Here is a 24,742-nt window from a genome sequence, read left to right as displayed (position 1 = left end):
AGGGTTCTAAGGCTACCACCCTGCCCTTTGGGAAGTTTCGCAGATTACAGAAAAGAGGCCTCCAGTCAGCACACCTGTGGTGGTTGTGCTGTTTCAGGTTGCCAGGGAAGAGAAGACAGCATCTGAGAAGGAGAGATTTTTATACCACTTTTTCTATTTAGTGCAAGTGAGGGCAAAAAGAATAAAAGTCTGTCTTGACTTAGAAACGCACTCTTTCACCTGTAAGTTAAAGTTCAAACTTTTGACTCATTCTGTGGCACCCAGAGTTGAAGAGAAAGCCGTAAGAGTATCTGCTTTTGTCTTACCATGGGCCAGGAGCATCAGTCCCTGTTTGCTTTTCCCTAGCACCAAGGACCGTGAAAATGGGCATTCTAAAAGCTGAGAAGTACAAATCAAACCTAAACAACTGGAAGAAGAATAATTAATTGTTATGAGCTGGGAGAATTTTAATAGCTCTCACAGATTGTTTGGTTTTTCTATCACAATGGGTTATTGGGCTTTATGGAGCATGTTGCCTTTCCTTTTGCAAGGGAGATCTTCAACAGCAGCAAAACGTTCTGTGCAATGTCTTTAGCATAGTGGACAGGATTTTTGGCTAGGGGATCCTGTTGGTTTTGCCTCATTTCAAATACTGATAGCTAGTACTCTAATTTTTCTCAGGTCTGTTTTAAAGTTAACCTGACATGGGTCATCTTAGCACATGACTTTCCAATGTATAGTGCTTCTGTTTATTGTATCCAGGGGTCTTCAGACTATGGTGGGAGTCGAACACTATCACCATCCTTAAAGGGCCTTGAATCATAGTGGGACCTTCTTGGTTCTCCACTTAGCATTGTAGTCATCTCTTCTGTGTTGTCCCTGTACATAAAATGGCATTTCCTGGTGACAGTTTCCTTTGGAAGGAACATGAGAAAACTGACGACTGTTCAATGATCTTTGTATTGTATTCTTCTGAGTATTTCTGTGGTATGTAACTTTTTACTTCCTATTTCAGTTACAGAATTTGATCTGTTTTTACTGTTTTTTTTTACCTCCCCCCTCAAGTCTCTCATATTTGGAACTGAAACTTGTCTTCATGTTTGATATGAAGATTCTAGAGAAACATGGTTTTGTTTTTGTTTTTTCAGTCCAGACAGACAAACTCTAGATGATCCTCAGGGCAATATGTGAGAAAGTTAAATTACCTCTTTATGGGGTGAAAGTCCCTTAATTTGAACATCAGTACTTGCTATAGGGCTGTGAAGTTGGAACTCTGCTTTGGGATCAGACCATACTCAGTTACAGCCCATGCAGCAGTGGCAGCGTTACAGACAGTGTCCTTCTTGCTCATATCTAGATACCATTTCTAACTTTTACTAGGCAATGTACGATTGCAGAAACACACAATCTTTGTGCATTGAGGAACCAGGCTGCATTTTGTAATGAAATCCTTCTGTTGTTTCTAGTGCTTGGATCCTGTTTCAGCTAAATATTCATATATGGAGGTTACCAATGAAAATCTCCCACAATTTGAAGGTACCTGTGGACATTTGAAGATTAAAAAACCATAAATTTACTGGTAATTGGAGTTGTCTTTGTTTAGTAACTGACATGCATGTCATCTTTTGCACTCCTTTCCATCTACCTGTGTTATCCTGTGACCATCTGCTTTCAGGATTCTGTGTTTGAGAGGGAACTGAGATAGCACTAGGCACACTCTGCCCCCATGCTCTTTCCTTTGGGTGTCAATTTTGATTCTCTGAAGATCAGAATTCTTTTTATATGATCTACACATTTAAAAATAATATCTTATTAGTAAATCAGCTGTTTTAAAAATTCTAATTTCAGGGTCAAGTGTAATGCCAGCAGCTGGAACAATGTACCTAACTACTTCAACTGGATATCCTTATACTTACCACAATGGAGTGGCTTATTTTCATACTCCCGAAATTGCTTCTGTTCCACAGCCATGGCCTGTAAGTAATTATTTTTGTATATTTGCTTTTCTGTGGACTAGGATTAGTCCAAGATTTACAGGTCCCTGTTGCTTCCAGCTTCTGCAGCTATACCCTTTTGTCTGATGCCTAAATAGCTTCCTTCTTTTAGTCCATTCTTTTTTTGTGTTTTTTGATATTGCTTAAGATTATTGTTTTTCTGCAGGGGGCTTTTCTTTGATACCATTTTCTGGTTAAAGGATATTTTGGAATTAGTGGAGTCCCTGCTCCAGGGGAAGTTTATTTACTAATATGGAGGAGCTGGTCCTTATGACCTTTCATTGGCTTCATTATTATTCCTCTATGCATATGTAGTTCTTGGCTGCAATAACTATTATATTGAGAATGGAAGGAAAATGAAATACTGAATCAACAAAGCAAAACTAAAATTGAGTCATCCTGTAATCTTACATATATTTTTCAAGAGTACGCTTACTTTAGGAGGAAGGTACTGCAGTAAATGAAATGTTTGATGTTATTTGTCAGGGAGAAAAGGATTGTCAGTGACTTTAGCTTTTTTTAAGAGGGAAGGATTAAAAGACTGATGGGTTCTGCAGAGTGTACATCTCAATTTCTGTAAAATCAGCATTGGCTGAGGTTGTATGTACTATCTGTATGTATGAATGCAAAATCCAAATTCAGTGAAATCTGTTGCTGCCCTCATCTCTCTTTTAGAAAAGGCTATTGTTTTTTATTTGTTAGTCAGTAATCATTCCATTATGGTGGATGTTTATTTTGACACTGTAGAATCTTGTTCTCAGGATTTACTAACTTCTCTTTTAATCACTTCTTTTGTAATTTTTAAGCTCTTTGCTCTTCTCATGAGGAATGACATTTGTGATTGACAACCTCGCAATGCTTTCTCAGCTTCAGAGGAAAGGCATAAACACTTTTTTGTGTGTTCTCGAAAGCATTTTTGTTAATGCTCAGTAGTTTTATAGAACTTCTTCAAACACTGTCTGTTGGAAAAGGTCATGAATATTTTTACTGTGTTGTACTGAACTTTGGCACTCATGCCTTGGCCCAGGTCCATTTACCTTTCAAACATAACTGCTTGATGTTTCTAACTGCAAATGGTACTGCCTATTTTGTTCTCAGTTATTTACATATTCTTCACTTTCATTGTTAGGAAAGTATCTACATCAAGAATTTTTTTAAAATGGCAACATTTAGAAAGTGTTAGCTATACTAAAGATACTAATACCTTTTTTTACTGTAGTTTTTTGCATGACAACTTTCTAATGTTTTATTTTGTGTTGCATCCTGTTTTCATATGTAGTATATGTTATAGTTATACTATGTGCTATAGTATACAGTTATAGTATAATGAATTAGAGTAGTGTTAGGGCTGTTCTTAAATGTTTGCAGGAATTAGAGAGTTTCATGAGATAGGGAATTATACCTTATTAAAGTACCTTTAACAGATCAAAACTAGGGGTCCATGGTCCTGTGTTGTTCTCTACCCTGGCCGTTTGTTTCTGCTCCCTTTTTTTCAGTGGTGTTTCTCTGATCTTAATGTAGCACCACAAAAAACAGGTAAGTTTTCAGCTGGTTTACCTCCCTAAACAGGGTCACTGCCAGATTAGATGAATGCTGGAGCTGGTGAGAAGAAGGGAATGGGAAAAGGAGCATAGGCCTGAGGCTGCAGAGAGGGTAGGAACATACCTGTGACAGTTTAAGTTGCCCTGAGTTGTAAAACTGAACTGCTTTAGAGAAAGGTACTTTTTGCAAAGGGGTAAGTACATGTGCTAAAGACTCTTGCTGCATCAGTAATGAACCCTTGGAATTAGTGGTCTTGAAGAATCAAACTGTAATTTAAATTCAGTAAGCCTGTTTTCAAAAGGGAGCAACTATTTAGCGTATAGTACTTCAGGTCTGTTTTTACCAGGAGTGAAAATTTATGGAATTGCTGCATTAAGGCTTCTAACTTACTGTGTTTGTTTTCTGTTTTTTTTTTTTTTTTAAGTCACGCTCTGTTTCCAGTTCACCAGTGATGGTAGCTCAACCGGTTTATCAGCCTCCTACATATCATTATCAGGTATCTGTTTGAAATGTGTTTCAGAGCATCAGGATTCCTTCCAAACCTGCGGTTTTATTTGCAATGCTGTCTCAGCGCTGTTTGTTCTTAACAAATAGAAGACTGTCCAAAATGGTCACATTAAACAGATTTTAATTTCATCGAAGAATTTCTTTTCCCAAGAATTGAATTTCCTCCTGTCTGTCTAACTTCTGGAAGTGGAATCAATTAAAACTTTCTTTTGCATTGCTAGGCAACTGGCTTAGTACTACTCTTAATTTTTATCATCTGGTTTAGCGTCCCGTTAAAAGCAGGACCAGTTAGATCAGCTTGCTCAGGAACTTGTCCAGTTGAATTTTAAATCCCTCCAGCGATGGAGATTCCACAACTTTTCTGGACAGCCTCTTCCAGTGTTTGTATATTATGATGGTAAAAATTTGTTTCCTTATATCTAATGTGAATTACCCATGTTCCAGCCTTTGTCTGTTGACTCCTGTACTTCTCTGAGCACCTCTGAGAAGAATCTGGTTCAGTTGTCTTTGTGCCCTCTCACTAGAAAGTTATAGATGGCAATAATTACCCCTTTTCCTGCTTTAGCCTTCTCAGGACTGAACAAAGCCAGTCTTCTCAGAATTTCATGGTATGTCTTGTGCTCCAGCCCCTCACCTTGGTGGCCCACTGCTGGACTCTCCAGTATGTCCATGTCTTTCTTGTATAGTGGAAAGTTAATCACATTTTGTATCTTCTCTTTTCTCACTTAAACACATTTCCTAAATACTTCATTATTTTAGTAGCTAAGAAATGCCCAAGACAGAGGCCTGAGTGGAATTTGACAAGATGGACATTCCTATGCTACTGGGGGGGACAAGTTTATGAAAATTAATTTTGGTTCTTTTTAATTAAGATTTGAATAAAGATTTGGAGGGGGGGGTTGATTGCAGTATATTAGGAAGGTGTGTGAATAAGTTTATTCTTAATTATATAAAGTAGTATCTTTTCTTGCTTCAATGTAGGCACCAACACAGTGTCTTCCAAGTCAGTGGCAGTGGAGTGTTCCACAGGTAAATACAGTTCACAGCTGCAGTATTTTACCGTTAGTTTGGATTTAGTTTAAAGGTACAGTGCACTTTTCCAATTTTTGTAATAGTTTGCCTTTAAATCAAATGATAAAATTCAGTTTCCCATTAGTTACAACAGTATTGAGATAAATATTAGTTGCTGTGTTTTAACAGTGCTCTTGTAACACTGATACAGTGGAGGACATAAAAAAGCATTTATAGACATATCAAATCTAAGTTCTTTATTAAAAATGCATCTTTCTCCCTATCCCCAGCAAAATATCTGGCTACAGAAGAGCAGATAGTTTCTGTTAAAAGAGCAAATGCTAATTCTCAGAAACCAGATAAACTGCCGCGTAACTGCCTGATAGGAGAAAAGAGTGTGAACTAGCTTTCTAACTGATACTGCCTGTCATGTTTTCAGTGTTTTAGCAGAAATATCCAGACACACAGGAACAGTGAAATTGGGCTTAAGACTCTCACAATAGGAGGAAGACCATGAAATTGCTGACATCTTTTTGTGGGTTTTATCAATTTTGTGATCTTTGTAGCAGAGGAGCATAATATGGAAATCATGTTGTTCAAGGGATTTGAGGAGTTTGAAGTTAAAAGGAGCATTAAGGCCCTTAAGCCTCAAGCGTTATACGTCCTCGTTGCTTTAGTAGCAGGTAACCTGGTCCAATTTGAGTCAGTTCCACTCTGTTAATCAGTCTGCTGCTTTGAAAAATGGGTGCTGAATTGTGTTAGATTTGTTATACATGAATAATGTCATAATACTCTTCTAAACTTTGAATGCCTTGTTCATAGCTCCTGCTGCAGGATGATTTCTTGAACAGTGAGACCTTGCAGTCCTGTGCTTAGACTTCCATGTTAGCCTTTTCAGTGAAACAAATTGACTAATTCTTCCAGGGAACTCTTATGTCTGGGTATAGGGAGAAAAAAATGCTAGACCTGTTCAGGTAGCTAGCTGGCTAAACTAAAAATGCCTTGAAAATTATATAATTTAATGTTTTCGATACATGGATAGGTAAAGATGTGTGGGTAAGCCTAAGCATTACCAAAAAATACTGTGTTTTTTTTTTTAACAGAATACTCTGATTTGTAGTGTAACTTTTTTGCAAGAGAAAAAGACTACTGTTTCTGCCATTTTGAGCGTAAATGTCAGTTTTAAAAAGTGTTAGGATTTCTCTCACGATGTTCTTTAAAACATAAATAAAATACAAAAATATGTAGTGATGTTTTATTTCAGTCTCCTGCCTCTTCACCCTCGTTCTTCTATCTGCACCCATCTGAAGTCATTTATCAGCCAATAGAGATTACCCAGGAAGGTGGATGTATACCTGCTCCTCTCTCTCTAGTGGAAGCTGCAGTTCCTGAGGTATTTTTATGAAAAATTATGCTTGCAATTGAAATGTTTATCTGCAATTGAAAAACATAGCCTTTTACTTTAAGCACAAGTAGTTCAGAGCACTTAAGTTCCCTGTACTTCTTCCTGCATCCATGCTGCTGCTGTGTTATTTCAGTTGTCTTCGAGTTAGAGCATCTCTTCCATAGTTTCCTAGGAGGATGCTTTGATTCTGATATATTTTAGAAAGTCTCTAGTGTATGACAGACAGCAGTATGAAGACTAGTCAAATTATTTTATTTATAAATAACAAATCTAAACGAAATAGGGACTCAGACTGAACTGCATCTTCAGAGTGTTGAATTAATCTAGCCAAACCATATCAGCTTCTTGAAAGACTCCTTTTTCTTTGTGTGTAGAAACTAGTTTGTAAATATTCTGAAGGTCAGAATGAATTAAGAGTAGATGAATGACTAAATCAGTTCTGCTCTTTTTGGCCTATCAGTTCTTTACTTCGCCATCAACAGCAGTTCTGATCTTTTTAAGAGATTATTAATACACAGTAAGGCTGGTTACAAAATTGAAAATGTATTATGATTAATTGGTACTTTTCTTCTTTTTAAATTCATTCTTCTTTAATAGAAATGCTTGAATAAAGTGTAAATTATAGCAGAAATTAAGTATTTTTACAAAAGTTAAGTAATCTATTGCCACAAGAGTAAAGTTCCAAAACTGGTATTCCAAATATCATCGATGAAAAATGCTGACATAACTTTGTAGGGGAACTAAATTGTTTAGGAGTTATTACTACTTTTCTTGAATAATAAGACTTTGGTGTTTTTCTTTTTGAAAATGCATAAACATCCATATTTATTCTGTCCATTTTATTGTTTTACCTCTTTTATTTCATAAATCGGATATTTATCAGCTTAGAAACAGAGACACTTGAAATGTGTGAACAGTAAGGAAACCCATGAAATTAGTTAAGGAAAATATTTGGATGTATCATGCTCTCAGTCCACAGGTACATATTTTGCTGGTGTTAAAGGAAGCTGTATGTGGAAATTCAGAAGACAATATAAAATTCATAATAATAATAAAATTGTATTATTTCTATGTAAATACCTTGTAAGCGTGATAATGCTGGGTATTACTTTTCAGTATACTTACCTTCACATTTAAACACTGTCCTATTATAGCCGAGTGAAATGTATTTGTAATACAGAAGCGTGATGCTTCTGTCAAGGAAAGTGCTCTCTGGCACTGATTTAAATAAGTTGTTTATACGAAAACTCTGGTAAGTATAGGGGAAACATTTCAATTTTGAAAACTTAGTTTTTAATGTCATTGATGAACCAATCAGTAGTTCAGATTAATTTAGCCCACAATTTGAAAATTTCAGGAATCTAAACCCTTTTGAAAGGCTTGCAAAACCATAAAAATGCGAAACAATCTTCTCTTTTTGTAAACAAATACAATTCTTGTTTGCTTTTATACCAGCCATATTCTGATCATGGAGTTCAAGCAACGTATCACCAGCTTTACGCCCAGAGTGCCATAGCCATGCCAGCACCCGTGATTCAAACTGAGCCAGTTAAAGTAAGCACTGTAGTCTTACTGTCTTCTTTTTTGAAGGGGGACAGGAGGAGAAGAGGGTCAACGATGAAAAGGTCTTTCCTTATGAATTAGTAAACAAGGAAAACAGAAATGTTGCAAAGAAACCATTTATTTTTCTTTAGTTGAGGCTTTGTTACAGAGGACATAGGGATTACTTGTTCTGAAACTCTTCTACCTTGAGAAAATTAAAAAGACAAGTAGTTTTAAAACTTCCAAGGTGGCAAAGAAAACTGCAAATGGAAGTGTGTTTTGAGAGAAAACTGAACCTTGTTCATTTCTTTGATAGTTATAAATCCTTGTCTTTATGCATCTGGATCTTGAGCGGTTGAATTTATTCCTTGCAGCCTTAGACAAGCACCTCGTGCTATGGTGAGATGGAGTTTTTAAACAGTGAGTGTGAAAACTTGTCCCTGTTGGCTGCCCTCAGGTGTTTTTCTGTGCAGTTCTGATTTTGAATGGTCATTTTAAAATACCTGGTTCTTCCACACTGAGGCAAGGTTTCAGAGTCCCAGTTTGAGGTCCTGTTCCCTAAATTACTAAAACATTGTTTTAATATGATATGTAAACATTCTAGATTAGATTTAGCCTCTGGGGCCTGTTACTGCGTGATAATAAAGGGGTGAAGGTATTGGTAGTTTCACTTGATATATTACAGTGCTTGCTCTTCTGTGAAGAGAAGATGCTTACTCAACTACAAATGACAGAATAAATATGAATGAATCAAAGATTTGTTATAGGCTGCGTCTGTCTTTTATTTTATAATTTTTTTTAGATTTCTTTTGAGAGGTTTTTTTAATTCCTCCAGAGTACTTATGTAATGGTATCTACCAAGTATTTCCAGCAGAGGATGCTGTTGCCTTAGGTGTTGTCTTGGATTAAACTGGAAGTAGTCCAAAAAAGAAGAAAATAGAAGCTGAACATGAACTAAGTGATTCATACATTCAAGATATGCGTAAAAGGGGGTTGGTCGAGCACAGCGATCATATTTAGTGTACATTCCACTTTCAACGGTGTGTGAAAACACTGAAAACGTTGCTGATCGTAGTCTCAGAATCAAAAAAAAGCGCATACTTACTAAGTCAGATAAAGAAGCAAAATTTTTTCCTTATATTCACCATGTATATTAAAGTGCTGTAAGCTTCAGAATAAATTTCATCTGGATAAAATTCTCAGTAAAACGGATGTTAATCGTATAGGCATATACACCTGTGAAGAAAAGCTAAGACTAGTGTGGTTAGACATCGTTTGTGGGCTTCATTTTGTTTTTTCTTCCACTAATAGTGAAACTTCTTGGTATATATAGCATATACTCCTTTCATAGAAAGCAAGATTTTATACCTTGAAACTTGACTTTTATTATCTTTCCTAGGACCAAGGCTATATGAACAAGATAGTGTCAAGTAAGTTACAAGATAGATATAGAGCATCATAGCTCTTCTACAGTAATTACCGTAGTGCCATGCTTTATCTTATAGTGAAGGTAAAGTAGTTTACTCTGTGATAAGTGATACAGACTGATTTAAAGTAGAGTAAGAACATACAAGTTAAGGCCATATTTGAATGGTTACTGTGGCACAGGAAATGAGCTGGAAATTCATACTCTTATCTCATTATATGATGTCTTGTATGTTTATTCCTCGCTTTAGAAGTAGTTTTATACGCAGCTGAAGCTGGCATAACCCAGTAATTCATTCCATTTTCCACACTGCCCATTTCCTGTGTTAATACAGGTTTTTATGCAGCTATATCGTAAGCCAAGTCAGGGAACTGATGTGGTTTTAGATGAAGCCCCACTCCCACCCACACCACCTGAAAGAGCTGACTTAAACTTGAATCGGTTCCCCAGACCAGTTTGTCAAACAACGGCACAGAGTCTTGTACTTGAACGAGGTTTGGAATAGGCTAGAGGAAAGAGGACTCGTGTCCACAGTGCAGGTCTAAGCCTGACTAAACTGAACACAGAACTGCTAACCCTGTTTGCTTCTTTGTGGTGTTTGTTTCTCACTGTTAACCTGTCTTTTCAAGTCTTTTGTTAGAATCCATCAGTTATGGACTTGAAAGTTATGAAAATTCTGATCAGTTCTCCAGCAGATTCACAAATATAGTTAAACCCTTACAAAGACTTTGAGAGTTGTGATAATTTCATTTATTATAAGATAATGATGGATACCATTTCTGATCGTTTTTTAGCAATTTAGTGGTAGGTAGTAGTTCTGGAATATAATTCTTCATTTACCTTACCTTTTCACATAATCCTAATGGCCAGCTTGTTTATATCTATCACTATGGCTGAGCATTCCACAAGGTTTGAGAAAAGAGCAGGCATTGAGAGCAGGCTGGTGTGTATAGCAAGTGGTCACGTCATTACCACCTGTTCCCCAGCTGTGTTAAGATACTGCCTGCTGGCTACAGTCTTAAAATATCCCAACAAATGTATCTTTGCTGCTTGAGAAATGCCAAATAGTGGCCATATAAGAGAGAACACATTTTGAAATAAGCACCTTACTTTTAAAATAGTTTACTAATGGTCTCTGTGCAGATTTGTATTAGGAATAAACTTTATAGATACTCTATAGAAACATACTTTATAGTAGGATCTGTGGTCATATGGTGAGAGTAGTATGGGTATAGCCAGGATCCATATATTTTTGGTGTTTGTGGATTCCCATAGCTTTCAAATGTAGCTCAAAACAGCATGCATTGCAGTTACACTGTGATGAAATCACAGAGGTGAACAAGAGAGACAAAATCTTCATCGAAGAAGAAACGAATTCCTGAGCCAGCATTTCTGGCTGGTGTGGATACATAAAAAGAGAGCTCAGTTCGTTATTTTTGTAAACCATTTAGCAGATAACAAAGGAAGCTTCAGTTCTGGCATTTTTAATTGATTTTTCATTTTCTCTATTTTACCACTTAAATAGTTTTTCATTGATGGTCTTCAAGAAGAAAATCAGAAAATCCTCAGTAGTTTTTGGCTATAGTTCATTTTTTGGATCCAAATTTGGTATTTAAAGGAAGGCTTGAATCCAAAACCTTAGATCTCCTGCAGTTTATGCGTGTGTTTGTTAATGATGCTTTGTATTTACAGAAGGTGTGTTCTTTGGGTATTATAGCATATTTTGTTCATGAATATGTGGAAGTGGTTCCATCTTAAGCACAGCTAAACAAATTGTTGACATTTATTCATACAGTTGACTTTCATTCTGAAAGACTACATGGATTGTTGGGTGGCGTTTGTGTTTTTATTGAACCTGAATTCTTTTTCATCTCTACTGGATCTTGTGCAGTGTTTCAGATCTAAAATTGTCCTCTAACACAGGGACTGATGTTTCGAATGCTTCTAGAGGAGAGGTGTGAGGTTGTGTGTGTTAGTAAGATCTGTGTACTCCACGGTAACAGCAGCCACTTGAGGGCAGATTGAAATTCATGTTCTCTAGCATAGAGGGGGGACTTTGTGAGGCCTGGGGAGCAGAGTACCACAGTAGCAGCTTAAAAAACTGAGCAAAGGTGTAGCAAGTGCTAGCCTGTGGAGGTAGATAGGTGGGTGGTTTGGGGTTTATTGTTTTGCTTGATTTCAGGCATTTGTTTCCTCCTCTCAGTCATCTTTTCTAACTGGAGTACTTTTCAGGGGGGTGGTATGGTTCTAGTCTTGGAGAGCTTTTGCTGTTCCTGCAGTCTGTATCCAGCTGAATTACGTGGCCAACGTTAACGGTATGGGATCATGCAGTGTCTTCGCCCTTTTCAGGTCCACGAGGGGAATATCCTCTCCTTGTTTAGCTTGGTCATTTAGGGGGAAATAATCAACTTTACTTTGTCTAAATTCTTCACCTCTGTCCTCATAGTAGACTAGTTTTAGATGAAAAAGTCTGGCAGTTTTCCCTAATCCAGTTCTCGAACCTGAGCTCTGTGTACTAAATTGGAGTACAGAGCTATAGTACTTCTTCTAAGCTTAGTATTTTCTTCATAAGATGTTCAGGAAAGGCACAGGGTGCAAGGGTAGCAAGTAATCCTATGGTCTTTCTGAAAGCTGTTGACTAACTTCTCAAACCACAGGAAGCTATCAATGACAGAAATGTATCTTCTTTCTCAGATTTTTTTTTCGTGTCACCACTTCAGTGTCTACTCTCAACAATCTTTTCAATAGCATTAAAATTGATTTTTCTACTTCTTAGGATTGTCAGAACAAAATTTAGAGGAGTCAATTTGTAATACTAGTGTTCATATATTATGCATTCTGGATATACTGATACCTGAGACTAATATCTTGGCTTTTTGGTAGTGAACGTTCTTTAGGTCTAACTGAATTCAGAGCTCTCCATTCTTCTCTGCAGTTAAGACTAATAACTGTGCTCTGTGTGTGTGTATGTGTACATACTAAATGTAAATGCACATATCTGTGTACATGTATACATTCATGGCTATATGCACAACTTCCTGTCATATTTTGAAGGGAAGTCCTGCTGTAATCATTTTTGAAAAGCATAGAAATTTTATATTAGTAGAGTGCTATTTGATGATGTTCCATCTGGAGCAAAAAAAAAAAAAAAAAAAAAAACTTTCAACTTTTTTATATAGGTAAGTATTTTTTTTTCATTTATACAGGGAATGATATTAAGATGGAGAGAATGCATGTTTTGCTTTAAATTAACTTAAGTCTCAGAAACTTAAATATAAAACTTCTAGTTGTCCTCAAATATGATTATTAAGAGGCTTGCCACCATCTATAACATCGATTAATGCCTTTGAAAGCGATGTTCTCAATTCTGATAAATACATATTCATTAATTTTATATTAACACAGGAAGGTGCAGATGGCATGCCTTTCCTTACATTGCTTCCTTCTATGTTCTCTTTACCAACTTCTCTTTTTCTATTCTAATAGTTTGTTCTCATTCCAGTTTAGTCTTTTTTTTTTTCCTGCTTTCTCTGATCTATATGTTCTCTCTCTTTACTTGACAGACATTGTGGAGCATTCACTATTAAGCCATTTGGGCAGCTCTAGTCTACCTGTACTGATTTTCTTGTCCAGTCCTTCCCATGTGGCCGAGATCCATCATCAACATACCAGCTAGCAGCTGCCTGTTGTGAAACTTAGGGTCAGTTGTTTCATTGCAATGCTTGCTATTTACAGATTGGTAAATGATAAAACATGCTAAAATAAAATTCAGCATAGTCTGCAATATTATGTAGTTACTTGCTGCATGTTTGTAAATTTCCTGATATTCTCTTATGTAAAACAAATTTTGTAATTTGTGTCACTCATTCCTGAGATAGTCATGTTTATATTCTTTCCATCTTTATTTTCTTTATAGTTTGACTTCCCAAGTTCTATGAACATTTGATTTATTTTTCTCTCAGTAGTGAGGGGATTTTTCAACACTTTAATGTATGATTTTTGTTTCTGAAACTGTTTTAACTTCCTTTATTAACAACTCACTTTCTCCCCTTTTCTGCCTATTTGGTGTGATTTACAATGATTTGTGCTCGTAGTTATATTTTGTGGTGAGTGCTCGACCCTACTTTTTATTATGGAAAAGAAGGTACTGTTTTTAGTTTCTTTTTTTTTCTTTTTAAATCCAGTATTTTAATAAGATGAAATTAGGGAAGAATAAGTGTTTTGCACATGATAAGATGTGTGACCCTTTCTTACTTGAAAACATTTTAACAACCTTTATAGCAGGAACTTGCTATTTGAGCAGGATGTGATCTTTGTATCATTTATCCCCAGATTTGGCTTTCAAAAAATAATAAAATCTTGCCTGATTTCTTTTAGAGACATTGGTGAGATTCCTGAAGATTTTGTTTGTACTTTCCACATTGGGTTTACTGCAGGCTGTTCCATGTCTGTGTTCTGTGAGTTAAAGTAGTTTTTTACCCTTCTGTTGGGATTAGGCAGTAGAGAGGAAAAAATACAGGTTTGTAAGAGTCGAAATTAAAGAAAGAGTAAGAGAAATAGATTGGTACTGAAGTCCTGTAAGGTTGATACAGTGACTGCAACTGGCACTAGATGGATATGAGAATTGAGAGTTGAGGAAGGAAATGCACAAGATTTCGAGCTAGTAGATGTTGAAAAGAGGCTAAACTCTTTGAGTTAAGGTGAGATGAAAAACCTGATAGGGATGTAGGATCTATTAATCCTAGGAAACTGACAGAGCTAAAAGGGAGGGGGAAAGATGCATTCAGTAACTTAAACAGAACTGCAAGTGCTTGGCTAAGAATACAGCATTAGAAAACAGAGATATTATTTTGAGGTTGCCATGTGCCATACTAAGAGATGGAAAGGGATGAAGGAACTCACATTGGTTAAGTAAACAGAAGGGTATTTCACAAATGGGATGTAAAGCAGCTGAGATTCAAGGGGAAACAGTAAGAGAAAGGGCAGAGAACTTGATCGTAGGAAGAACAGAATAATATAAAAATTCTAGAGATAGTTGCTTCCAGTACCTGAAAAGTTACCTGTGTTTTCCAAATCTTGCCATCCTTTTGTTAATCTTGCCATCCTTTTGTTAACAGGTACTGACATCCACTAACAAGTTACTTAATCACAGTCCATCACCTGCTCATTAGTTTACAAATAGGACAGATATCAGTTACCCAACACCAGGTTTATAAAGCTGTGAGTTTTAACTGCTGAAGGATAACCTAGGCATCAATGTAAATTCATACAGAAATATACTAACTCTGTTCACTTTGTTATTAAAAATACTAGAAACTCTGTACAAATTAAAAGAAGTTTAAAGCAACAAAATCATAGTTTGAGTTAGAATTAAGATTGTTTGTACAGCATGGAGATACCTATGGTCTTGGATACTCTTCCAGCTAAGTGGAAATGCTCAGGTAGCAATGATTTACTTAAGAATTGCACTAAATAAACAGTTCTTGGAAATGCTTGATGCTAGGCTGAGCTTGAGATTTATTTAATGTATTTCTCTAATCTACAGGGAAAATAAAAGTGGGGGAAAAAAAGATGTGGTTAAATAGTTTTGCACCGTAACATTGTATAAAAAAAAAAAATCCCTGCTTATTTTGAAAGAGGGTAACAGTTCCTTTACTAATTTGTCTTACCTTTGGAAAGGATGGAAAAATATGAACAGTGAACAAAACTTGATTTAAAGTCTGAACTGATATTAAAATTTCATACCTGTAAACAAATGAGGATGTTTCCTACCAGTGTCAGCTTCACATGTATGTATGTGTTTGTGTGTGTAATGGAAATGTGAATTTCCTTTTTGAACCCAGTCTGTCTTGCTGACACAGCATCAAAATGGACTATAACCTTCCACTAGAGCATTATTAATATAGTAAAAGTGATGTGCCTCTATGTAGAGGAAACAAAACTGCATTTTTCCCTCTCTTTAGGAACCAAGGTTACATTCTGTGAGAAGAAATTTTTCTCATCCTTCGTCTGTGAGTCTGAAACCTCGATATACACGAAGCCCCCATTTTCATCCTAGAAAAGATTATAGAGTGGAAGATAAAATTCTTACGTCACCTTCTTCTACAGATTCAGTAAAATAGATTTTTAGCTTTCTGCCTTGCTAATGTACTTGTCATGTGGAGGGTTTGTAGTTCAGCTTCTAGCATTTGCCTGAATGTGCCTAAATTGAAACATTACTGCTTTTCATAGAGTAATAAAGTGAAATCTTTCAGCTTGGATGGGCAAACACATGAAATGCAGGATAAAATCATGGTTTCCTTTCTTAATAAAAATACTTTTAGAGGACAACATTGTAATTTGTGATACACAGACTACTATATATACGTTACTTGGTAACGTAGATTATAAAACAACATACTTTATTAAAACGGAAAACTTAACATGTCAATTCTGGACTACATTCATTAAAAGTACCACTAGTTGCAAAGTAAAAGCCACCTACATGCATATTGACAGCATTTAGTTGTTGCAGATTCAAATCTGTTTTTTTTTAAATCTGTGTGCATTTTGTTTCGATTATAATACAGTTTATATACTTTTAATTTTGCTGCAATCAGAATTTTCTGCTTTTATAAGGTGTTTTTCTTATGTGTCATTTTAGTGTTTGGGAATAATAATTTTTTTTAAATAAATTGGACCACTAGCTTAATAATTGCATATCTTCATATGAGGCTGACATTTTTCTTAAATATGGTAAACAATACTTTTGTGTTTATGGTGTGTTTTTAGCTGTAAGGGAAGGCAAGAATTGACTACTTACTATGATAAGACCACTGGAAACTTCACCTTATTTCTTTGAATTTCTGTTGTCTATGCAAAATTGAAAACCTCCTTGACAGTATCATGTGTTGAGATGGAATACTGCTTTCTCCTCAACTGCAGGTAGATAATTTTCCTCTTTCTTTGCCTCCTTCCCCTTGCCCTGAATTCCTCCTGTATTTGTAAAATAATTCCTGAAAGTTTAAAACTCAGCCTCTGTAGTTAATAGAAGTACAAGCTGTGGCTTATTGCTTATGTAGCACTGAGGTCTTTGTTTTATGTGTGTAAAATACTCTTGAGCTATTAATCTTTCATTTATTCTGTAGTAATTTCCTAACTAAATTTTGAGTTTTTTTTTTTTTTTAATCTCATGAGGATCTTGTAGAGTGGGCATTACAGTCTGTAAATAATCCATTAGTGATAGGTAAATATCTTAAATATAATTCTAGCAGTCAGTGGCATTCTTTCATACTGTGCTGGAAAGAGGTGGAGTCTGGTTCTGTTCTTACACCGGTTTGGCGTTGTTGCGAGACTCCCTGAAGTATGTCCTTTTTATTTATGGTCTTGGTTGCAAGTTTGCTCAGATGGATTTGCCCTTTTTGCTATGCAAAGAAAAAAGAAATCTACACAAATATGATTTAAACCTTTTTTGTTTTTAAAAAGGTGTTACCCTAACTGTTGTGGGGGTTCTTTTAACAATAAGCAGCAAAAAGAAATGCAATTTGTTAGATTAATGGGGAGCTCAACGTACTTTTGTTGGAGGGGGAAGCTGCTGTAGTTTGTCATGTCTCTGGGCCAGTCTGTACAACCAAGAACATTCATCCAGTTGTTCTTTTATTTGATTTAGATTTTAGAATTCATCAATATAAGTATTTTAAAGAAATCTTGGCACATCCTAACAATAATTCGTCTCCATGGGAACGTTTTTAGATAGCATATCATTTACAGAAATATTTTCTATCTCCAAAGCTACAGGCAAAGATTGTATGTTCTTTTAGAGCCTTATTTTTCATATCATGAAATATGTTTGACCCAGGATTCATAAGATTACCCCAAAATTCTTACTTTTGGGATTTGGAGTTTTGGTTTACCAAACATGACTTCCCAGTTTTTAAAACACTTTAAAGGTCTAAGAAATTAATTGTACGCCAAGTGCTATATTAAAAAGAAAAAAGTATTTACAGGGAAGTCTTTGGAAATAATTGCTTAGAAGTGTACAAATACAGTGCAGTCACTTGCATATTGTGAGATTAAGTGACATTTAATCTAAATGTCTAATCTAACATTTACTCACAAATGGTAGTTTTTTTCCATTTATCAGGGCAGATAATAGATTGTTGATACTGATTTGATCCTGTAGCCTTTGCTTCAGAGAGGGTTTACTTTGTTTTTACTTACATACAACTTGATCATTTAGAAGGATACGCAATTTTGGGCACAAAAGGATACCTGTCATGTTCTGCCCTGGAGGGTCTGTAACTTCAGTCTGGAGGGTACTGCTTATTTGCATTCTGTCATCGGGGCTTCACTCACAGTGCTTCATTTTGATCTGAGAGACCAGGAAAACACCAAGATGAAGCATTGACTGTTGGATTTTCTGTAAGAACCACAGATCACTGGTCAAGTATTGAGGGCTTCCCGTTGATATTTGTGTGTGTCATAGGCATATCTTTCTTAAAAATGTTTGCCAAGAATGATGGTGGTGTATAAACCAGCAGTAACCTAACATTTAAGCTTCCAGTAGTTGGATCCTTCATAAGAAACAATAGAGGCACAATAAATGACTTGTGTAATTATATTAGTAGTGCATTCCTGTAATAGGAAAGGACGACGACACTTCCTTGAGTAGTGCCTGAAATTGCGTTATCTCAACATTCTGACATTCATGGGTTTGTGAGGGTTTTTTTTTTTCCCCCCATATCTTATACTACGCTGTGTTACTTTCTTTCCATTTAAATTTTTCCAAATATGGAGATTTCTGTGCTAGTTGATTCTAGATATTGAGATCCTGATCCCTCACTGTGTTTTTTGGATTTGGAGGAGGGAAATGTTCTCATTGAGCCTGTGCATTTTCCCATTGATAGCTGTAAGGCTTTATATGTGTGCTAGAAGGGATCAGATCGGTTGTGGGACGGTGGCTTATGGACATACAGCTAGCCAACAAAATATAATGTAAGGCAAATAATCACTTTCCTCCTTATGTACTGTTTGTTATATATTAATGAACCAAATTAATTTTCTCATTTCCCTGCTAGCATTTTTTGTTTTCTAGTGAGCTAGCTTTTGCAGTATTTTTAACTGATGTTTATTTAATATTATCTTTATATGGCAAAAGGCTGACTTTAACATTCTTTATTAGGTAACACTGGATGAAAACCTATAGATTTAGACAGAAAACTTCGGGAAGTTATCACACTCCTATACTTACATATTTGATCAAGGAATATTTTCTTGCATTAAATAGAGAACTATCTTGTTCACTCACGCTTTTGGTGCACACTACTTCTGATCTTGAGCGCCAGCAATATATTCATGATTCCTGTAGAACAGGTTACATTTTTTCATGTTAATTGGATATTTCCATGTATTCTGAAATTCATTTTCCAAAATACTTAAGTCAATGACTGTCTATTTTGTAATTATTTTACCATTGCATTAGTGAGCAAACTGCATTGCAGTAGTCATTGAGGAGAAAGCAGCAGAACACATGGCTTTTTCAAGATGTTTTTTCTCTGTTCTAACATAGTTCTAAAACATGAGAAGTTGTATGGGTACACTGTTGTACTAAAATAGGTTGATAGTTTTGTAATGTTGAAATACTGCAGTAGTTTCAGTTCAACTGGAATAAAATTTTCTTCATTTGTTTCCTATTTCAGTTAAAAAAGAAAAAAGCGCACACACTGTAAATCATTATTTTAAAGATCCAAAATATCGTCAATGTCTTGATACCTTTGGCATGATCTGGTAAGCTGTAGGTAAATAACTTGTTATGCAGAAAATCCAAATAGAAATACAGAGAGCAGAACTGTAATATGTAGCCCATATTTCAACAATGCTTAATAATGTAGCTAAGATGTAATGGAAAAGCTAGATCTTATAAGGCCTTCTTAGACCTTCTGAGTGATAGCTAATTCAAAAAATATTTAAACTGTAATTTTGAGAGCCACATGGCAGCTTTATGCCTCTGTCCATCCACGTAGCTCTAGTCTACATAATGTATGCGTTAAAGAGAATATTGTTCATTTTTCTAATTGTTTTTTAATTGGATGGTTATACTAGAACATTCAGTTTATTCCTGAACACATGATTTTAGTTCATCATGTGGCTTTCTTATTTGATACTGTATTCCAGGTACATATAAACTAGTTACTGCAGCCTTGTTAGATGAAATACCGTGGATGTGCATGGATAAGAGTAATAAATTTGTAGATCTCATTTCAGTGAGCTGTTTGTCATTTTATAAATCAGAAACATTTTTTGTTGAAACCACTTGTAGAATACAGTAATAAACAAGTTTCTGTAGTTTGTAACTTCTGATAACATTCTAGTTTTGTAAGTAAAAGTTCAGTTCAAATTGATCCCTCTCTATTGTTTGAGTTGTAACTATTGTTTATTTAATGGTGACATAGATAAGTAGTATAACATTGTATTAGGAAAAATAAGAAAAAGTGAATTGGTAAACGTTCATCATTAAACTATACTACAAAACAAACTGATGTTTTGTCATCTTTATGGTAATTATACTTCTTAGAATATTTAGTAGTATTGCAGGAAAGTTGTTTTTTCTGCTCAAGTTAACATGCTTAACAAGATTTTTTTTTTCTGTTATATTCCTGAAGTTTTACCTTCAAAGGAATAAAAAAGGCTTGGGGACAAATTTAATAAAGTCATGAAATAAAGGAAATAAGCCTCCTCTACAGAGAGGAACTGTGAAATGCAGACGTGTTGCAATTTGAGATGATTAATGTTCTAGTTTGTTGAGCTTTTTAATGCATTATTGTTAAGTCCTGTACCTGTTTAGTTAGCCTTGGTTTCTGAAGAAATCTGACCAATTTAGTTCTCACTTGTAATTTGTTTCCTGAACTACTACTACTGTGTCTGTCCTCTGTTAAAGTGTTCTGCATCAGTAGTGATTGATACATATCAGATAATAATGCTGATCTTTTTTTTAAAACTGTTGCCCTTACAGGCCTGTGTAAGCTACAAATATGAATATTATGACCACAATTGGGAAACGTGTAGTCCAAAAATAATTTTACGTTTTGATTTTCTTTCAGGTGAACTATGAATTATCTCTTTTTTTCTTGTTAGTTGAGTCAGTTTTGGTTATAGTGACATTTTTATAGAGAGCAGTGATTATTCTCCAGGTAATTGATACAATTTAAACGCATTTGGGTTTTTTTGATGCTTGCTGCTCTTTAACCTCAGGTAGAAATGGATCTTCCACTGCTAGGTGAGTTCATTAACTGGTTAAAATGCCTGAGTGGGTAACTTCCACGTGGATGCATAGACTGCGGTGTTTTTGTCCCAGTGGTGGTCTGAACGGAATGGAGAGTTTGAGACATTTTCCTCTCAAAAGCTTCAACCAGTTCTGCATCATGGGGTTGAGGAGTCATTTCTCATGACTGTGATAACTGCCTATAGCAGTTTGTAGGGCATCTTATGTAATCTTTGACATGTATTTTAAATCTTAAATAAAGTACTGCTTGTTTTGAAGCTCTTTGTAGTTGCATGGTATTAAAGCAGTATGATTTCTGTTGCTTTGAACATACTCTAGCCTGTATCTGAATTAGAAAAAGAAAGAAGCCTTAAAGGAAGGGTTTTGTATGGATTCTACTACAGCTGTGTGAAATGCATACAGGTACAAGATAGTCTTTCCTGAGAACCAGTGTTCTGTAGGACCACACAGTGTACTTTTTATCCCTGTGGGCAGGTATTAATGGGAAAGTCACATTTGCTGTCTCACATTCCTCTTACTGAGTCCATGAATTGTGAATTCGGTAGTGTATGATCTTTCTTGAGTTCAGTACCCATTTAAAATTGGATATTAAAAAAACAATCCAAATGAAATATATATATACACACACATATATATATATATTTGGACATTGCACATACCCAGACAGACTAGGAAAACATTCTGTGTACCTGCACAGGTACATGTGCAGGTATATATAAGTCATATGTTTTTTTCCCTGTGTCTTGGTTTTATGTTTTTAATCAACGGGAAGCTCAGATGACTAGTAAAGAACACCATACAACTATCAGTAATTAATGTCCCATTCTTGGTCTTGTAAGAAACTAGAGGAGGCAAAGTTTAAACTGGAGGATTTTATTAAATGTTTTATGCAGGTCATGGTTGGCTTTGGAGAGAAGGCATTCTTGTTTGTAAGCTTTGGGTGCAAGTCAATTTCTAACAACTTTTCCCGGAAGCAAAGTGCTGCATTCCTCTTTCCAGCAGGGGAGAGATCTTCCGAAAGTGGTTCTAGATCTCTTGTATTTGGTGCCAGCACTTTGGACAAAAGCTGCCTCGGTTCCAACGCTTTTGACTTCGATTGCATTAGTAATGAGCAGGTCAGCATGGAATCAAGAACAGAGGAACATGCTATTTTAAGACCTCACTTTCATGCAGCAGGTGATGTTCTTGCCTTCAGTAAGCATAGCAATGTAATATGAAAGATAAAAAGTGCTTTCCACAAAAACGTTTTCAAAACCTCCATCATACTGAGAGTAGGGAGCAAAGTACTTCCTGAGCTATGTACAGGGCCAGTGTGGAGGTCTGGGTAGACGGCAAGGCTTGTCATGTCCCTCTGTAGTCAAAACTCTGCTGGTGCGAAACCGCTGCTGCCGCTCATCCTGCGCTGTTGGGAGAGGATCAGGAGTCCAGCAGTGAACTCTTGCACCTGCTGACGTACTTCTCTTTGCCATCTCTATCACTTTTCCAGCTGATGAGAACGAAATTGTAGGGAGGTTCTGCAAGCCTCCCGCAGAGGCATAATTTCAGTGGGTTAATTGGTTCATTGGTCAGGTTCTGTCCGTTACAACAGTCTAAAAATTATTTCAAGCTTCAACATGTGAGACGTGCTCTTTCAGTGGGAGTTGCTGTGGTTACCACACCCTGTGAATCACAGTGCAGTGTGGGGATCTGTTCAGAGCCATTGCGTTTTGGATCACTAGAAATGGTTGTTTCTTATATTCAGGCACCTTCTGAATCCAGGAAGGATTTGAATTCCTCTTCTCACTTGTTTAAATGCCTTGATCCAGTTGTGAACTCTTGTGAAGGATGCTGCTAATCTTTTCTTCATTCTGAATTATGGGGTCTTTGGTTTCACTGGTTCAGTTTCATTTGTGACAAGTCTTTAATGGTAACTTGTTGCCTGACTTCCAGTTTATAAACCTATAGCTGCTTCACTAATCTGGGGTCCTCCAAACTAAGGATCATCATGTCTGTCCATAATAGTGTTTATACTATGAAAAATTCAATCTTGGAGGCGTAGGCCTTGTTAGGGCTTAAAATACGTTCTTCTGGTCTCTAATACAAAGCTAGTTCCATTAAAATAAAAACACAAAAGCAACCGGCCAGCAACTGGACTGATGCTGCAAAAAGTTGTATTATTTGCCACTGTTGTAGTCATTGCCATGGCTTTATACAAGAGATTGCAGATGATCTGAAGATCCTTGTGGAATGGAGCAGGATTCCTGGAGTCAGGTGAGCAGTTTACATGCGTGTCTGGTATAGCAGTGAGCCAGGGATGCCCTTCGTTGCAAAGTGGGCTTTGGGAGTTAGTTCTGGGTCAGCAGCCTTGCACGGAGCTGAAGGGCTGCTCATTTGGTATGTTTTGCTAGGTTTTAATCAAGAAGACAACACTGAGATACACCCTCTTGATTAAGGCACCTGGATTTATCTTAAAGAATACAGGATTGAACAGGTAATTACTGCATAGGTTCTGCACTGATGGATTTTTAAATTATTCTGAAGTTAAATAACTATAATGTGAATTTCAAAGGCAATGCAGTCTGCAGATACATGGTTGCTGATAAGCTGCTTAAATTGAAGTCAGATTACTTCTTCCCCATCTGCCCCCCCCCACATTATGGTCTGCCTCTGGTGTAATACAGTTACACAAGTGACTTTAAATGGTTCATGTAAGAGCATTGAGTGCTTTTACGCCATGTGGTGATAGACATTTTAAAAATAATATAGTTTTCAGAGCTCAGTCTGAATTTTTCAGGACTTAGAGAAAAATGTTAGGAAACAGTGTTGAATGTCTGTGGCTGTCCTACCTGAAGTCAGCCTGGCAGAGGAGGGGAGGACTTCAGCTGTTCAACACCTATGGGACAGAAAGTCTTGTAACCGTATTCATACTACCTTGAAACAAATTTTTTTCCAACTTAAAATGAGTACTCATTTAGTATAACTTTCTAGTTACTAAATACTATCAAAACCAAATTTAAGTTGGTTTTACTAATATAGATTTTTATTGTAATATGTAATTTTCTTGACAAGAAATCTCTTTACTACATTATTTTTGCGTTATTACAAAATACTACACTATTTTTTTTTCTTCCGGAAGAACGTTCCTGTGGAAAGGAAATAAGACTAAACTTTGAAATCTGGAATAGAGACTAAACTGCTTTTCATTTACTTTTCTACCCTTTGAGATGCCAGAAGCAATTTCCTCTCGAAGCTGACTTCCTTTCTGGAAATGATTTTCGTCTCCAACCATGTTGAGGCTCTTTTCTCATTCTCTCCTTCTGACTAACTTGTTTTTTCTCCTCTGACTTGCTACTGCATTTGAGTAGATCTTCTGGAGGTAAGTAATTGCCTACAAGTTTCTCTCTTAACTTTCAATTTCAGTTCTTTTTTTTTTTTTTTTTTTTTTTTTTTTTCCTCCCCTTGTCCTCCTTAGCCAGTCAGTCTAGAAGGACAAACAAAGCACTATTGGTGTCCTCTGCAAGAGAGCACTGCTAGGGGGCTGGCTGTAAATTTGACGTGGCATGGAAAATCTCTGCTAGTTTGTAGCGGCTCTAACATTGCTGGGGAATCAAGCCGACTTTTGCTGAGTTTGTAGCTTGAAGATATTACGGGCTTAGTGTTTATATGCAGAAATGAATCGAAAGGACTTTCAGTTTTTACCTTGGGAACCAGAATCTTTCTGTATCTGGATTTATGGCTAATAGAAAACAAAGGGAGTTATTGTGGATTTGGGGTTTTTTTTCGAGAGAGAAACAGATCTTTCAGCCCCCCCCCCCCCCCCCTTTCCTGCAACTTAATCATTTGCAGATCTTACCATGGGGTGCGGACTGAGAAAGCTGGAAGACCCAGATGATAGCAGCCCTGGAAAAATTTTTTCTACATTGAAGAGACCACAAGTTGAAACAAAGACGGATTCTGCTTATGAATATGTATTGCTGGATTTTACTTTAGAAGGTATTTTTTTCTGTTTTATCTTTAATATTTTGAGAAAAGAAGGGAGAGTATTTCACTTAGTTAAGCTTAGACACTTTTATCAAAGCTAGCCAAAACATAAGACT

The 24,742-nt window shown here is 36.2% G+C and overlaps 2 protein-coding genes across 6 annotated transcripts in view; both read left to right on the top strand.

Moving 5' to 3' along the window:
• The window catches only part of BOLL (boule homolog, RNA binding protein), a 39,920-nt gene extending 16,833 nt beyond the window's left edge, over positions 1-23,087 (top strand). The window contains exons 6-12 of one of the 3 annotated variants that reach the window (XR_009958775.1): positions 1,828-1,955; positions 3,940-4,011; positions 5,004-5,051; positions 6,298-6,426; positions 7,894-7,992; positions 12,970-13,106; positions 15,370-15,451. Coding sequence is in view for 2 of the 3 variants with exons in the window: in XM_062578739.1 (XP_062434723.1) it covers positions 1,828-1,955; positions 3,940-4,011; positions 5,004-5,051; positions 6,298-6,426; positions 7,894-7,992; positions 15,370-15,528 (635 nt within the window). In the remaining variant the exon portion in view is untranslated. Of the gene's footprint in view, positions 1-1,827; positions 1,956-3,939; positions 4,012-5,003; positions 5,052-6,297; positions 6,427-7,893; positions 7,993-12,969; positions 13,107-15,369; positions 15,898-22,838; positions 22,917-23,053 lie in introns of those variants that run through there. The other 2 variants (XM_062578740.1, XM_062578739.1) reach the window with 2 other exon arrangements.
• Positions 23,088-23,907: 820 nt separating this feature from the next.
• Positions 23,908-24,742, top strand: part of RFTN2 (raftlin family member 2) — a 33,167-nt gene continuing 32,332 nt past the window's right edge. Inside the window, exons 1-2 of one of the 3 annotated variants that reach the window (XM_062578680.1) lie at positions 23,908-24,021; positions 24,492-24,638. In XM_062578680.1, the coding sequence (XP_062434664.1) occupies positions 24,500-24,638 (139 nt within the window). In that variant the 5' untranslated portion in view covers positions 23,908-24,021; positions 24,492-24,499. The remainder of the gene's footprint in view (positions 24,022-24,491; positions 24,639-24,742) is intronic. The other 2 variants (XM_062578679.1, XM_062578678.1) reach the window with 2 other exon arrangements.

Source organism: Rhea pennata, chromosome 6 (genome assembly GCF_028389875.1).
Source record: "Rhea pennata isolate bPtePen1 chromosome 6, bPtePen1.pri, whole genome shotgun sequence".
Lineage (NCBI taxonomy): Eukaryota > Metazoa > Chordata > Aves > Rheiformes > Rheidae > Rhea > Rhea pennata.
This window is presented reverse-complemented; position numbering and strand designations above follow the sequence as displayed.